General features: G+C 42.5%; 1 protein-coding gene across 3 annotated transcripts; it reads right to left on the bottom strand.

Moving 5' to 3' along the window:
* Nucleotides 1-1,637: 1,637 nt before the first annotated feature.
* TECTB (tectorin beta) lies at nt 1,638-12,358 on the bottom strand. 3 transcript variants are annotated; one of them, XM_069796978.1, is made up of 11 exons: nt 12,197-12,358; nt 11,276-11,396; nt 9,237-9,427; nt 8,701-8,843; nt 8,547-8,619; nt 5,869-5,972; nt 5,706-5,789; nt 5,344-5,506; nt 3,308-3,377; nt 2,339-2,371; nt 1,638-1,852 (listed from the first exon to the last, which is right to left on the bottom strand). In XM_069796978.1, exons 2-11 carry the CDS (start codon nt 11,349-11,351, stop codon nt 1,800-1,802), a joined length of 990 nt encoding a protein of 329 aa, XP_069653079.1. In that variant the 5' UTR covers nt 11,352-11,396; nt 12,197-12,358; the 3' UTR covers nt 1,638-1,799. The 3 variants fall into 3 exon arrangements, with proteins under 3 accessions (XP_069653079.1, XP_009928088.1, XP_069653078.1); XM_009929786.2 differs by having other exon boundaries at nt 11,276-11,364; nt 12,201-12,356; XM_069796977.1 differs by having other exon boundaries at nt 11,276-11,364; nt 12,197-12,355.
* Nucleotides 12,359-16,874: the final 4,516 nt, after the last annotated feature.

Here is a 16,874-nt window from a genome sequence, read left to right as displayed (position 1 = left end):
CCTACATGAAAGGGCTGTGGGGTCCAATTAATCAATAGCTATTTTTTCGTCTATGCCTGTGAGTTACAGCTGCCCATTGGATGGAGATCACTTGAAAAGATCTGACCTTCGGAATGGAGTGAGGAGGTTCACTCCGAATACAGGCTATGTACTTCTATGATGTGTTTTGTGTGTATCGAGTCATGGCTCTTACGATAATATTCTGAGACAAGTAGGGTTTTTCCTTGTCCCTGACTGGGACATTTAAACAAAATGTCATGGATTTACAGAATAAAGAGATGAAGTTGGTGTTTAAATTAGGATTAATTTCGGAGTGACAGATCTTCTAACTCTGGTCTGTCTAAATCAAACAATTCTGTCAAGAGAGTGCCCTCTGTTGTATGTAATGGCTAAATGCATGCCATCACAACGGACAGTTTTTCTGCAGGCTGTCGGGGTGGATGCTGTCTGCTGTAATTTCAGCTTCTCAACAGCTTTATTTTTCGCAGTTACTTATACATACGTATGCGTATATATGCACCTAGAGGAGCAAGGGGGATCTGTGTGTCTTTGAAAACTGTGGCTGTAATGTATGAATGTTCTAGCTATGCATTATCTTCATAAAAATGAGGTTTCAAAAAGAACAGGGACCTTAAAATCCTTAATTTAATAGAATTATTCAGGAGGTTTCCTCTCTACAATCAATAGCAAAAATTCTATAATGTGCTTATGCTGCAGTATGTACAGACACAGGTACACCCACTGTGTTCATTAACAGAAGTGTAACAGCTGTAGTCATTCTCCTCTCTTTCACATTTAGGATCCTGCAAGTTTCATGGAAGAGGCCTAAGGAATGTTTCTTACACTTTCAAGAGTTTTGTTCAGTATTGTTTTAGTCATTACCAGAAGGAACCTACCATCACTCTTGCTGGGAAATTGTTTTATGTCCTGATATTTCCTGCACTTTAGAAATCATGGTTTCCCTTTCTAGTGATTTCTTCTTGCTGTTTAAGAGCTGTTGTTACTCAGGTACAGAGCTAATACCTGGACCCTGTTGTATCTGACACCAGCTATGTCTTCAAGGAAGTGTAAAGCTCATTAGCTTGTTTTCCAACCTCAGATGTGCTTAATTTGCATCCATACCATGCAGCTATCCAGCACTGAGGCTGTCCAGTCAGCAAGACATCCACCTCCTAATAGTATTGTACCTACTGCAGCACGCATCATACTCTACTTAACTCAACCAATCAATACTGACAACACTGAGAAGCAGGAAAGAAATGTCAGGTAATTAATTCTGAGGACCTTCTAACTATTGCTACATAAATAGCATCCTTTTCTCCCATCCTTGACATGTTAGGTTAGTTTTCATCTTGTTCAAGGGCTTCACAGATCAAGCTAGGACCTTGCAAGACCAGGCCTGGAGGGGAGTTTGGTACCACACTGAGACTGACAGGGAAGGGGGACCCTGAAGGTAAATTTGGCATTGAAAAATGCTGAGTTTGCACATCCCTGTGTTCCTTGTAGAAGCACGTACTGTTGGCATCACAAATCTTTAAAAGGAGACATTGGTGGAATACATAACCCTTGGGTTTCCGCTAGTTTAAAATGCCTGTAGAGACTGGGGAGAGGCAAATCTGCTTTGGGATTCTCCAGTATTCAAGGCACAAAGCTCATGGAATGTTTTATTTATCTGGTAAAATGGTGCACAAGGATTTTTTGTGACTGTCATTTTTCCTCCGTAAAATAAACATCTTTAGTTAAGAAGTCCAGGTCCAAACAGGATTGGGAAAAGTTAAGAAACACAGCTGTGCTGCATATTATAATAAAACAGCACAAAATCCAATCACAAAGAGTAGGTGGAAGATGATATCTGCAAGAGAAACATAGACTAAATGTGAGTACTTCCCTGTCAGCTGCCTTTCACATTCTCTTCCCACCCTCATCAGTGCAACTGCATGCCCCTAATGTGGCTCTGTCACCATATCAAGTTTTAACAAATAGGCTTTGAAAGTCCTTTTTCAAACCCTCTCCAAATAGAAATGCTTTCAGTCATCTCCGTTAATGCAGTGAAACATGCTTGTTCCTTTTTGGGAAGAGGGTGTGAAAATACGAGGAAGTAACGTTCAGTATTGGAAGTTATTGGTATGATTTTATTGTCCAGAGTGAAGGATGTGCCAAAAAGAGGAAAACAAAGTGTGCAATGTTGAGAAATAAAATTTCATTTTGAAATATTTCCTTCTGTCAAGTTTACTAGATTTTTCAGCTCTTTCTTTGAATTATGGGTTTAATGTTGACAGAGTCACTCAAAAATCCATATTTGGGATTGATATTTTCATTGTCATACTTTGCTATTTACCTGAAAGTGTGTAAAATCTGGATAAACCTTTGCCTGTATAAAATAAGAGAAAAAGATAACATTGGGATGGCATGTTTAAAATAGGGCAAAGTGCACCAGCGTGCTTTGTAAAAGCAGAACAGATAACATTTGCCACATTGAAATTCTGGATATTTCTTCCTCTTCGCTTTGCTGTCTGAGGTTATAAAAGGATCCTCAGTTCTTTTATCTTCTAAAACTGGTGGGGGTTTACTGGTGCAACATACTGAGTTATAATAATGCTGCTCTACATGTACTTGTAATTTTAAATTGGCTTTGAGGTTGGTGTCATGTAGTTGATAAACTAGTACAAAGGGCTCTAGTGAAAACACAATTTAGGCATACATTGTTCCAAGGACCTGTTTCAAAAGATGTGCTGGATCTGCAGAATTAAACCAGCTCAGGGAGAATTTCCTGGTGGCTCCAGGAGGCAGCAGTTCAAGGAAATGGGCATTGCTTTATAATGGGGAAACCTGATGGCAGTTCAATTTGTGTATCAGGAGGGATAGGCACGAAGGGTTAACCTACCAGAGTTATGGGTATGCTGAAGTACCAATCTGCAGGGTAAAAAAAAGCTTTCCTGCTGCTTCTAAGCCTGACCTCTCTCCCACTCATGTGTAATCTATCAGAGCTTGTCTGGGCTGCTGCTGAGGTCAGATGCAGGTGAGCAGATTTTACATTGCTAACTTGGCGTGTAAGTGGTTTGGCCATTTGTCATTAATGCCAAATGGGTGCCTTTACTCACTTTGGAAACAAGGAGAGTTTCACTGAGCTCTTCTGCCAGAGCCCGAAGGGGACCAGCTTCAGTTCAAGACTCCTGCTGCTATGGGGGAAAGGGCTCTGGCAGAGGGCTTCAGCTCCTCCTGCTTGCTCCTACGCTGCGAGCCACGGGTGGCTCCCACCTTCCTTGCTTCCCAAAGGGAGAAACACCCCAGAAACCCAGTCACTTACTCCGTACAGCGATCTCCGCCACTAAAACACCTCCAGTTTGTTCCATGCGCTGTTTTCGTTTGTCACATGTCTCGAGAGATCAGAGAGAAAGTCATGTATACCAAAAAAAAAAAAAAAAAAAAATTAAAAAAATATCCAAACCCAATTCTCATGTTTCCATCCAAGGAAATTAAATCTGTGCCAATATTGTTGCAAACTTTCTAGGGATTTTTTTTTTTCCCCCTATAATTATTGGGGGGTTTTGGTGCAGGAGAGATTTAAGGAGAGTCTTTACAGTGCATTTTCTGAGGGTTTTGGCATGCCACAGCCCTTACAGTGACTGTCAGTGAAAGTGCTCTTTTCAGTTGTGAGATGGCAGGAGCCCAGATGGGTGTCCGCTTGCTAATCACAGGTCCTCCTCAGTTGCCTTTTCCACCCTGCCTTAAACAGGGTGACACCTGTGAAGGCTTCAGTTGTTTATTGCTAATTATAATTGTTGCCTATTGGGTAGAAACAGGAAGCAGCAAATCCCATCCATATAGATCATCTCATGTCCAGCACTAATGATGGCTGTCACAGCTGACAAGGTCTGTGCTGGAGGCAGTGCTCTACAGATTAAAGGTCCTTGTCCATCCCCTGACCTTTGCAGATCCCCAGCTGTGGGCATTTTTATTTTTTTTTACAAACTCAGCGTGTAGTAATTCTGGTTATGAGTTGCTTGTAAGCATAGACCCCCTAGCTTGGTTCAACCTTAATTGCAGCAGACCACCAGCTGCATTTTTGGGTTGAAAGTGGACTCAAGGGATGTTAGCCTGATCGAGCAATTATCCTACGCTGGATGGTGAGGAGGGAATTCCACCCTGTGCCTGAAAGGATGATGTAGATGTTTGGCAGTACTGTCAGAAAGGCAGATATGGAGTACTGGTTTTGTGCTTTCTTTTAACCCTGGTCTATGTCTGGATGAAAAGTTGAAGAAATCTTTAAGAACAAACAACAAAATCCAAGCCCAGAGTTTTTTCTTTTGCCTTTGAAACTTAGAATTTCTAACAATGCATTTTTGTCAAACCTGCAAATTTTGCACAAATCAGTGCCCCCCGCTTAGCACTGAGGCTGGGTAATAAGCTGCTATCTTAATTTGGCTCCTGGACTGAGAAAGAGTTTAGAAATAAAAGTTGGTTTCAACAGGAGTGTTGCTTTCTCTTCTCCAGCAAGAAATATTTGTTGCTGAAATGACAGTATGTCGGCCAAGGAGTATTTTGGGCTTTCATTTCAGGTTAAATAAAATTTGACTTCATTTTATAGCAATGGCACACTCATTGCACACAAAAAAGAATAGTGAAGCTCTGACTTAGTGAAGGGGGGAGAGGGAAGTCTTGAAAGACAGACACTTGAGTAGCCCTTACCCTTGCATCAGCTGGTGCAAGCAGCGTGCACCTCCCCGTGCTAAATAACACTCCCGTATTAGCATCCCCACCTCATTCCCACCTAAGATCACAGGAGCCTACTCTTCCACCTCAGTTCCTGCTCCAGTGACAATTTATGTACTTCATGCAGAACAGGAAGGCTGCAAGAGCAGGAACTTACTGCAGCTTGTTGCAGGATAGCAGAGAGGACTTTCCTTGGGAAGGGGGACTGGGAGGTTTTGTTTGACTAGCGATGGGCTTTGAGCCAGGTTCTCCCACTGCCCTCAGGGTGCCCTCAGCACTGAGGTATTTGGTAAAATGGAAGAAAGCTCTACTTTCTCCCTTTTTTCAGGCTTGTGTTTAACTGTAGCTGTTTGTCAGACAGGACTGTAGCCTGGGATATCAACAAGAGCTGGGTGTTTCAATGGCTGCCTTGTTTCTCAATACGTTTAAACAAGTTGCCCAATGTTGCGTACAGTGCCTGTGGCATGACGGGGTCGGGGTGCAGGGCTGGCCACTCAGGTTCGCGCATTGCGGTGGCCCCATTTACTGAAAGCCCTGGCGCTGGCTCCGCACCCAGCGTGCCCTCAGGAAGGTCTCGGCATCCTCTGTCTAAATTTAGCACTGCGTGCTTCTCTGGGAGGGAGGCCTTACCACTGGGCAGGAGAACTTCTCGCTGTCACAGACGTGCGTCTCGCAGTGCAGCCAGACCTTGGACAGCTTGGGGATGTTACGGAAGCGGAAAGCGTTGAACTGGAACGTCGCCCGGCTCGTTTTCCCGTTCTCGTGCACGAGGATGGAGCTGTCCGTGGCACACCTGTGTTGTGTATGGAGAAGCAGCGTCAGAGCCTCCACGGCTTCAGGGAAACGTCTCCTGAGGTCGCGGTCTGATGAATGCATTTGGCCTGCTGTGGGCCAGCTTCTCTTTTGCCCCCTCATCCCCCAGTCCCCGGCCTTCTGCCATCCTCAGGGCTGGGCTGGGCAGAGGTGCTACCCCGGGTCCCACCAGCACCTACCCCTTGGTGATCAGGGGCCAGTGGATCTGGTAGAAATACTCTGAGGAAGGAGTTGCCCAGCAGTTGTTGAGAACAACTTTGAACCTGGGGAGATATAAACCCCAGATTAGCAAGGAATGTCCTGTTTGCCAATTTATTAATTATTACTCCTTCCCTTGCCTACCTGTCACTTAAGCCCTTAGCTTCAACTCCGGCAAATATGTCAGAACCAATTTCTGATGTTTCAACGACGAAAGGGGCTTCTTTTATACTTGAAAACTTGGCATTCTTTGAAAGACAAAGAGAAAGGCATCATACGTTACTAGTGACATGCAAAGCAAAAGCAGGTGGCAACTTCAGACAGCTCTGAAGACATGGACTCCAGGAGTCTGGGCTCTTACTACCTGCAAGCTGCAAACTCTACACCTAGTAGTAGGCCTATTGCAAGCCCAAGATGGTGTTTAAAAATCTTTTTGTTAATGTTTGGCTTATAATGATAATAAGTGACAGAATTTGATGCTGTTTGGGTTGTGGTATGTGTTATATCACAGCATGGGTGAGAAGTGAGCTTGCTGCTGCCTCTGGTACACCAGAGGTGGTGGTGGAAGCTGGTGGGAGTAGGGGACTGGAGATAACTGTATAGAATGGGAAGGGGCTTGGGAGATGGCCACGTGTGACGGAGAAGGAATGAAGACAAGCAGAAATCACGTGCCTGCGCGCAAAGGGTTCAGCACTCTGAGATTTATGCTTGTGGTGGCCAGCATGGGGAGAGCTGTGGGGGCACAAGTGTGCGGAAAGAGCTCTGCCAGCTGTAGTCATTCACCCACTAAAAAGCCAGTCTGCTCAAAGTAGTGCAGTGTGTGGTGCTCAGATGAAAAAGTTCGGTTACAAATACACTGAAGTACCTACTTAAATCACACTGCTTTTATTGCATAACGTCAGAATGAAGCTAGCACCAGAACTATATAAAGAGTAACATGTTTAGCTGTAGAATTTGTTTACTTTGTTAAATCTACTCAGCAGGATTCAGGTATATGTAGTTCTGGAGCTGTTGGACTATGTTGCCCTACGGTGCTCGCTCAGTTCCCTGGTACTGATTTTATGTACTTTTCATTGCCTACACAGCGAGGTGGCTGTGAGGCACTACAGTATTCCCACTGCAACATCTGATAGATTACATGCACTGAAGTTAAGGCTTAAGGCTGTGTTTAGGTTAGTGACCTATGGCTGTTACGTGCCCTGAGAAATTCTCATTTAACCAAAGATTTCTCCCGAAGGAGAGAACTTGCAGAAGTACTGTCACAAAACTCTTATCAGTCCTTGTGCTAAAACAAGTTGAACCTGCTATAATGCCTCTTTTTCCAAACTCTATTGCTCTACACTGTTTTAGGGTATTATCTTGCTTTTCTTCACAACAGGTTTCAGTGTTGAAGGTCTGATTTCCATTCAAGCTCCAGCCCCTCATGCTGCATTACAGTCCTTTGCTGTTAACGGTGTGTCACAGACTAAAGGGCAGGTGAGACTGAAGGGTTGCCCCTGGGTCACACTGCAGCTTGGGCACTGCTTCTGGGTGAGGAAATGGGCACATGAACCACCTGGAAGTATAGCCCACCAGAGGCAGAGGGCTGTGTCAGGCAGCAGCAGAGATGTATAGCAAGGCAAAATAAATCTTTTATTTCCATTCTGAAAAAAAAAAAAAAAAAAAAAATCGAACGTTTCATTGAAAGTAACCTTTTCTCCCCAGTGCAAACGTGAACAAAATAACAAAGGAGTGGTCTATTAGCTTTCTGAGCTTGTTCTGTACTTCTGCTCTGTGGGAAAATGTATTAGTACAGTTCAGCCACTCCCTCCTTGACTCCTGGGAGCCCCATAGCCATTAGAACAAAACAGTTGTTTGGCAAAAAATTAAAGGTACCAGAGATTCATTGCTCACTGTCCATCATTTGGTTTTGTAGCCATTCTGTCAGGACTTGACAGGAGCACTGTGGTACCTCCTGGGACCTTGCCAGTATCTACTACCAGTGTACCATATATCAGAAAAAAAAAGACCACATGGGCTTTCATGTGGCACCCAAAGCCTGACAAAGTGTTCAGTGATCAATTGGTGCCCAAAATGCAGGGTGTAGGGGGACAGATTTCCATCAGTCCACCTTGTGGTAAATACTCCCTCTACCTGGCCTATAAATTTAACACAGTATGTTATTAGTTGTGCTTTTTCTAGCTGTACTAAAATAGAGGGGCTGTTTTGGTGCTTTTGACTGTGCTTTGCTGGAAAAAAGGCTCCAGGATCAGGAGCTGGCTGCTCCAGCAGCACAGCAGAGCTGTGGAGAGGAGGGGGATGTTTCAAAAGATCAACCTGATATCCAGGGACAATATCTTGTTGGAAAAAAATTGCAGCATGACCTAAAGATCTCTGGGGAACACAAGATATCTGTCAGGTGAGAGGACCAGGAAGCAAACTGCAAGAGAAATGCATGGAGCTTTGCTGTATCTATAGAGACTATGTGATAGCAGCAGTGCCTGCAGATGCATGCTGCTTTTTCAGTGGGACTACAAACAAGTTTTGCTTTTTCTTATAAAACCTGTCAGCATGTTAGAAATGTGCCTTTCAGCAGAAAAATCTGCCTGATTTGGACAGATTAAAAGAACAGTTGTCATGTGTCTGCTCTGATCAGTTTAAGTGTATCCCTGTTAATCAGCAGAAACAAGGACCCCTGCAAACTCCACTGTAATTATCTGTTCCAGACTAGTGATATGCTCCATGACACATAAAAGTCAGGAGCAGCAGCCCTTTTTTTCCAGCTCTTAGGCTGAAGCCTGTGGAAGGTGAAGGCGAAAAGCTGGGTGGCAAAGAGCACTTACAGAGTAGAAGTTGAGGGACAACTGACTTTCAAACGAGCCGGAGCTCCCATTCTTCACATGGACGGTGGCCACCCTGGGGACATAACAAGGTTTCTGTATGAGTCAGATGTGGTGCTGAAGATGAGGTGAGGTGCACTCCCAGAAGTGGACGTACCTTTGGTCAAAGGCAGCCTGGTTCACCAGGTAGTTGGCATTATATGTGCAGGTGAATGAGTAATTCACAGGCTGGCTCTTCACAATTACTGAGGAGTCATTGGAGACAATGGAGTTGTAGAAATGATAAACGGGGTTCTTGAACTGTGGATGGCGAGACAGAGAAATGTAGGCAGTACTGAGTCTTTGAGGCATCAGGAACAACTTTGTAGTTTGAAACATGAAGACCCTGGTGACAAAACACTATCCCCAAGGAAACATGGTTTTGTAGTTCTTTATATGCTGTGCTGCCTATACATATGCCTTACTATATATATGTTCTGTGTCATAGAGGTGCAAATGGGCGACTAACACACAGACATTTTGCCTGTAGATGCAAAACATAACTATTTGATTCTTCCTTCTCCCTGATATTGGATTTTGCCTTCTTCCATCAGTACTTAAAGCCTACTCCAAGCTGAAACAAACAGGACTCTCTCAAGTGAGTCCAGTTGATTTCTGAGTCCAGCTTGGAAATGTTGACCTTGATAGTCTTACCTCTGACTGCGTCCCACAGTATGATTTGTTTTTAGGTGACAGGTCTGGGATCATGAATTGGTAATATCCCGAGTCATGGATCCCATTGTAGCAAATGCCTCCGAGTGCCAGCTGATTAACCTCCCATCCATAAGGACACTCCGGAATTTTGGTAATGATGGTTTTAGGATAGCAGTATACCAGAATTACATCTGAAAGGAAAATAATACACCTAGAGTGATATTCAGTGGTGTTTTTCTTTGAAAGACGTGGGTCTGCACACCTACTTTGCATTGGGATTAAACTTCTGTGAGCAGGGGTATGTGCTGGAAGGTCCTCTAATGTGAGCAGCTTTTGCTACACAAAACTAACCTTTGGGTTGTTAAATTCTGTCCTCTTTGGAAGAGTTTGGCCTTCTAATCAATGCAGAACTTTGTGTAAATTTTTTATCTTTCTGGAATAGCTGATTGAGGAGCAGAGACACTGCTGAGAAATCTGAAGTGAAAAATGGCTGCGCTGAAATCTGTCAGATTAGCTTATGCTGGCAGAGCTGCCTTCTGTAATGCCACTGATTCTGTAAAAATAATATTGGTGAAGTTGTTTGTTAGGCTTTGGTAGATCTGCACCTTTTTGTGTCGGTGTTAGATCTAGGCCATGATAGATATTCTGCCCTTTCTCTCCTTTCACTGGTGTTGCAGCGCCAGCGCAAACTGAATTTTTACCATTCTCAAGTTAAAAGCTAAGATCTAAAAATGAACTGAAAAGCCTAGCCTTGTTAATGGCAATAATAAATGAGCTGAAGAGCCTAGCCCTGTCAATAGCAATAGTAAATGAACTGAAATCCTAGCCCTGTTAACAGCGATGGTTAATAGCAGTGGAATATGTTTCCAAACATGGTGATTGCTAATACAACCATGAATATTGAACATCATAACTTAAAGACTGATTGCTTCATGATAGGAGAATTGGACATTTTTCAGAGAATCAGGCAGTGCAAATTTGAATGTCCGATGGGAATTTAAAGGGCAAATATTGACTAACCATTAGTGACCTGAAAATTGAGAAAGACTTCCAACTACCACAGTCAGAAAAAAGACACCCTGCCTGGAATTACTCAATTATTTCTTTTACAGCCCTTGACACTCTCATTTTTATGATAAAAGCCTCATTTTGTAGCCTTTCCATATCTGTTAGGGAATACTCAGGGAAAGTCAATAATGGACCTTAACAACTCACTCCTGTCTGGTTAACAAACCGTCGGCACACGCAGGCTGATTCTGCTTGTGTTGATGGTCAGATTTGTAACTCTGGTGACTTTACAGCTGTGAAAATTCCTGCAGTTCAGAGAAACTGCTTGTGTAAATGCAGGTACTGAAATAAATGGCTAGAGGGCCATATACTCAAGGTATACCATGAAATTAGTGACAGTAGTCTGACACCAGTCACACACATACAAAGCAAACACTCTATACTGAGGCGTATTCCAAAACATTTCTAAAGCACATTTCTTAATTGTAGTGAATTCTACATTACAGGTCTGCCTGGCACCAGATCATTTGAGTTTCTAGGCAGAAAGCAGTGTGCAATTAGAGCCTTCCTTCAGAGATTTTGGGTTTTTTCTCGTTTAGCAGTGTGGTTCAGGAGTTCAGCCCAAGCACATTCATTCACCGCAAGTCATCTGCAGTCAGTGGGACTGAAGCCCAGCTTGGGCAGCGAAGATCTGCTGCATCTAGCCTGTGCTATTGCAGATAATTTCTAATTGTTGTTTTCTTTGCCATTTTATGCCTGAATTCTGCTTGTGCTTAACTTTATTGCACTATGATTATTGCACAGAGTGAAGCATATGCCTAATTCTCTGCGGGCCTAGGACTTTAGTGGGATGTGCTTTATTGTGCTAGCTGAAAGCAGATCAATAAAAATGTAAATAAAAAATGTAAGCATTAGCACTCCAGAATCCACAGGTTAACTTTCTGGAGAAAAACTTTCCACTTTTAAATAGAAGAAAACCCTTTGGCAGCTTAATTACAAGAGAAGATCATAAGAGACTTAAATTATTTTACCTGCTTTATTTGGATTGCAAGGCCCCGCAAGAGCTTGAGCCAAGATGACCAGCAGATAAATAGTAAGAGTCACCATTTCTTGCAATGATCTGAGGACACAGGGAATAAAAGCTGAAATTGTCTTTAAAATTGGAAAGAGAAACAATGCAGTGACTGCAGACCTGAAAGTGTAGCTACTGTTAAATATGTTCTTCTTGCAGAGAGAAACAAATAACATTACTGATATTCTGTCGCCCAACTTAATTGCACCTACAGGATAAATATTTCCAAGACTTTTATTATCACTGGGTCACTATTGTGACAATTTTACTGTTTCAGTTTAGTGGTGGCTTTTAATTATTCTAGTTGTTCTTTGTTCTTATAAAGAGTCTAAACCTGAAGTGTTAGTATAACCAAGTGAAACTGAAACAATGTAATCTGAGAAAAGAGGGAGTAGAAATTACTAGAAGAAATATGATGCAATAACATACATACTGTGCTTATAAATTTAATGCTGAAACTATTCTCTGTGGTGATGGCTATCCTGATGTATATAATCTTAACTTCATGTAGCTCAGTTTTGGTAAATCATGCGTTTTCTCCTTTACTGCTAAATGTTGAGTTTTTAGGAAAACAGGGAGAAGCATGTACAGCCTGTGGGATTGGGACTGGAGTTCTCATATTTTCCCTTAGTAGACACTCCTCAGTGTCAGCCCTCATATACATAGTACTGAGCAGACTGTCAGAAGTAACAATTATCATTTAGGTAAAGACAAAAAAATCTTCCCGATTAAGTATTTCCAACAAAAACAATCAGTTTCAACATTTTCACTAAGCCTCTATTTAAAAATGCATATTTATAAAAGGCTCATACAGTATATTTCAGTGACAATTCCTTCTAATTATAATCCTATGCATTCTACAAGAAATTAAGTATTATACCTACGAGACAGGAAGGGGCTAAGTATTTCAGATTTTCATTCCAGTCTTATTCCAATAGCTGCGCTGTCGGCTCTTCCCAAGATGTCCTCTTTCAAATGAACCCAGCTGGCGTTATCTTCGCTTTATATAAGCAATCTTGTAAAAGGAGCCCATCTCTGGTTAAATCTCAACCCACCAGTATTGTCCAGTGAGGGAGGGAAAAAAGAGTTATAGAAAAGCAGTTCTCTTCCCCTGGATGGGACTGTGTTGCAGCTATTTGATTTTTTTGAAAGACTTCCTATGGTGGCTTTTTACAGATCTTGAAAATAATTGAACAGAAACCTGCTGAGGGTATATAACTGGCACAAAATTTTTGTTTTACAAGTTAATTAGGAAAATGTAGAATTTCTGTAAAGGTGAAGCTGCAGCTGCCTTCTAGAATTCAGCAAAAATGTATTTATAGGAATTAGATGCCTGTCTTGAATGGCTTAGTGACAATGTCAACCTTTTGTGCCATGCAAGTGGACAAAAGTAATTTCAACAGATATATACCACCTTGGGTTTTGGGGTTTTTTTTACTTATTTTTTCTAAAAGTTCACAGGCATGTAATCTGAATTTAGGTAGGATCTTCCATAAGCCTAAGTATTATACTACATAATTATAGTACCTATATAAGGTACTATATACCTACATATAAGACTATGTAATATACATTAAATACTACACTATAGAATGTGTAAAATTGGCCGTTGCACAGAAAGCTGAAACAAATTTGCTCTTCATATGACCATCAATCATGTGGCTGCTGTATGAAAGCCTTGGTTAGCTGGTAAGATTTTCTGGTGACCTATTACATCCTGTTTGTGTTATCTTTTAGTGATAGGCCCAGAAAAAGGACTTGGGTACGCTACTGCTATTTTACACGCTTGCATAACAAACGTGAGTTGTAAACAGTCTTGCCACATAAACGGCCTCAACTTTGGGCATGGGTGTATCCACCCAGATCCGGGTGCTGTCGAGCTACTTATGCTCTGATTCTGTCTTGAGTCACAAAACACAGAGGATCTCGCTGACCTTGCCTGTGGGACCCAGTCCTGTGGGGCTCCTCAGAGATGATTTTGGTGTCTCCTTCGGTGGAGACCCTCATTCTGCCCCATCTGTGGCAGGAGTTTGGTGTGGATCTGCCTTCTCTCAAGCAACTTTTGGCACGTAGGGGTTACGCAGTAGTAAAGCTGTACCAGTTGTCATTAGTCTGGAGTTTTTGAGGGAGGAGGGAGTGGGATGGAAGAGCACAGTGGCCCTGACCTTAACCTGAAATGCTAGACAATGAGTTTTCAGCTCTCCTGTGGGTGAGATTTATGGGTGTACCTTCAGGAAAGCATTCACTACAAGGAGCGTCTCAAGCCAGATGGCATTAGCAAAGCATGGCCATGACTACACCATGCATTGTAAGGGATGCCAGCTCTCGCCCAGTGATGATGGTGTGCAGGTGAATCTACAATGATATGAAAATGTTTATAAGTAATTAGGGTGGTTTCTGCTTCTTCCAAACTGATCCAAAGCCCTAAAGAAAGGCTGAAAAGCCCATAAATTTCTGTGTTTAATTTCAAATAATAAGCCTGAACCTAGACCTGAAGCTTCATAAGGATTGCAATACAGAGCACATAACAGGCTGCTCTCACTCTTCTTGCGAGCCAAGTCCTGCAAGCCATCACATTCTGATTTAAATGAGATTACTGAAAGATGTACACGAGTAAAATCCTTCAGCCAGGGTTTGTTGTTAATTTAATTGAATTAAAGAATTTAATTGACTCAAGAACAAGAACCAAAGCTCATAGATGATTTGGTGTGACCTAACTAGGGATTATCCTTATCAGAAATCCTAAAATAAGGAAGATTTAGCTCTAGGTGTCTGTTTTATAGCCTCACCCCATATCCTGCAGGCATTGAGGCCCAAATTTGATTTCCTAAGCCCAACTCTGAATATACACTGTGTAAGCATTCGCTTGTTTTTGTCTGTCTGTGTGTGTGAGTGTGTATTTGGTCCGGACCAGGAACCAGAGTTTCTGGTGAGACATTATGACCCACCCTGTTATCAAGCATATATAGTCCAGAAACAAGGGGAGGCTTGCAGGAGAAAGCTTGTGACTTTGTGCATGAGAAAGGCCTCATGACCTTGTACAAACTGATTCTTCAAGGTCAAGGGACCAGATTCAGCCCTGGGGTTGGACTTGGTCTCTCAGGTCTGCCCACACAGGGCTGATTTTGAGCATAAAATATTTGGCTAAGCTTGATTAGGCATTGTGTAAATGCCTTGCTAAAAATGATGTAAGTGGTCAGCCTCGCCATAACATTAAGAAAGCACCTGAAACACAGATTAGCTTTGTTCTGATGATTTTTAGCAAATACTGCAATGAAATTATCATTGGTGTAATGCTACAGGTTTCAGTGGAATTACTCCAAGATGGATCTAGTCCCATAATTTTTGAAAGAAAATAAATCTCTCACTATCTTCTCACAGAAAAGTAATCTCCATGTACATAATAGCCCTTTTAGGTGAAAGGTAGCAAACAGAATAAAATCCATGAAACAAATTTGGCAGAAGTGCCAGCTGGTGTATAGTAGTTTGCATTTGCATAAGAAACAAGCACAAAATGTACCTAAGCCAACAAGCATTTGATACCCACTCTGATCAAAGGTGAAGGCTTGGGGAGGGCTTAGGTTTCTCTCGGTAACTGCATACACAGAAAAAGGAAAGCCATTAAATTGCAAAGCAGACCATTGAGGATTGTTGCATTTTCCTGACTCTTTCCAAGCCCATTGAATAATCTCAGCAATCTAAGTATCTGTAAAGATTTCGACAAAGAGCAAATGAAGGCCTTATTGTGAATTTCACCTACAAGGGCAGCTTGTCTCTCCAGCTTTGTTCCTTCCATTGTGATGGAAAGCTGTGCGAGTATCTACTGTCTGGTTCTTACATGAAGAAAACGAGGTTCTGCTGTTTGAATCTGCAAGGGATATTGTGACATCCAATTTTCATTGTTTTGGATAAAACAATAAACGTGAAGAGCCCCTTAGCTATATGGAAGGACTTTATGGGGTAATGAGAATCAATGGAGACAGCTAGCTGATTCCAGGAGGAGTGAGATCTGGTGACACTCACCTCTAGGCTGCAATGTACTGATGATGGTGTTTCCAGCGATGCACCAAAACCTGGCATACTCGGTTTTGTCCGAGATAAGGAGTGTATTTATCCCACAGACATGGAGACACCCATGCCGGGTCTGGAAGCATGGTAACTGCATTTATATTGGGCCTGCTCTGAGTTAATGGGTCCTGTTGGAAATGCAGCGCTATGTTGGTACAGTCAAACTTGTCCTGCATCCTAAGTCTACAGTGAGCTGTGCTGTGTAGACTCACCGCCTCGAGTCATAAATACCTTATGGATTTCAGCATTGGTTTGCCTTTCATAGAATAAATACCTTTCCAATAGTTAGTTACTCATGGCACGTGGTTGGTCACTCACTTCAGCACATGATTGAGTCACCATCCCTGAAGGTATTTAAAAGACGAGTAGATTTGGCACTTAGGGAGATGGTTTAGTGGTGGACTTGGCAGCGTTGGGTTTATGGTTGGAGTCGATCTTAAAGGTCTTTTCCAACCTAAATGATTCTATGATTCTATTCTATGATAGTTCAACCTTGTGAGCAAATGATAGAACCATGCAGGTGCATAACAGAGCACCTGGGACCCACAGGTACCCTGGCTTTTAAGTCCTCATTCTTCAATAACTGCACAAAGCAAATCAGAAGGAGGGGAAATTAGAGGAAATCGTGTTTGTGGAAGAAGGAGTCACATAAAAATCAGCGATGGAGGTTCAGGCCACCGGAAGAGACAGTCTTCTGCTCTAAACCTCCTCATGCATCACCTGTCTGTCTGTATAACTACGCAACGCTGAATCATAATTTTTCAGCAATCACCTGCAGCCATACGCTTGGTGAGGCAGCGCTGCTGTTGGTACGTGCACTCCCTGGGGTGTGGGTTAGCACAGACTCTCGGCTGAAGAAGCATTCCCTTGACATTTCTGCTTTCCAAGGCATTCACACAGACATTTACAAGAGCAAATCTTGCCGAGCACAGAATTGGCTGAAGTAAATAATCATATCTTATGTTCATTTGAATGCCTGATCCTGTTGCTGTTTAGCTTTGCCAGCGTATTCAGAGTAATATTCTTTGGAAGCTTCTTCAGCAAAGTTCTGCCTGGGGTTTGCTACAGTTGGAAGAAAACACCAGTTTCCAGCTGAGTTTCCTTGAAGCCTTTGTGTGGGTAAGTGTTTTATTTGGTGTATTTTTTTATGGGCTGTCTTGGAGCTAGCTAGTTATGCAGGCTAAGGATTTTGGGCTTCATTTAATAAAGGCATGGGGCTTGATTTAATAAAGGCATGAGGCATGTAAAACAGGTCATGCAAGACCAGGACTGATGACTTACACTGGTCATGTGAGACCACAGCCATCCTTGGGCTACCACCTTTTGGAGATGCCTAAACTTGCCAGGCACTTGATTCATTTGCCTAAACGAGGCACGCATTGCATTAACAGGTGCTGTAAGGTGGCCAAGATATCTGCAGCTGTGACACAGAACATCTAGGAGACTCAAGCACTTTTAGAGTGGGATCCGGAGGCCACGCAGGCTACTCA

The sequence above is a fragment of the Haliaeetus albicilla genome, chromosome 11 (genome assembly GCF_947461875.1).
Source record: "Haliaeetus albicilla chromosome 11, bHalAlb1.1, whole genome shotgun sequence".
Lineage (NCBI taxonomy): Eukaryota > Metazoa > Chordata > Aves > Accipitriformes > Accipitridae > Haliaeetus > Haliaeetus albicilla.
This window is presented reverse-complemented; position numbering and strand designations above follow the sequence as displayed.

What these genes read in the sequence shown, in the direction of transcription:
- TECTB (XM_069796978.1), bottom strand. Translation starts at nt 11,351, where the DNA reads ATGGTGACTCTTACTATTTATCTGCTGGTCATCTTGGCTCAAGCTCTT. An exon ending in CAGGCTGCCTTTGACCAAAG is followed by an intron (nt 8,620 to 8,700) that starts GTACGTCCACTT and finishes TTATGTCCCCAG; the next exon opens with GGTGGCCACCGTCCATGTGA. An exon ending in TGGCCCCTGATCACCAAGGG is followed by an intron (nt 5,507 to 5,705) that starts GTAGGTGCTGGT and finishes TACACAACACAG; the next exon opens with GTGTGCCACGGACAGCTCCA.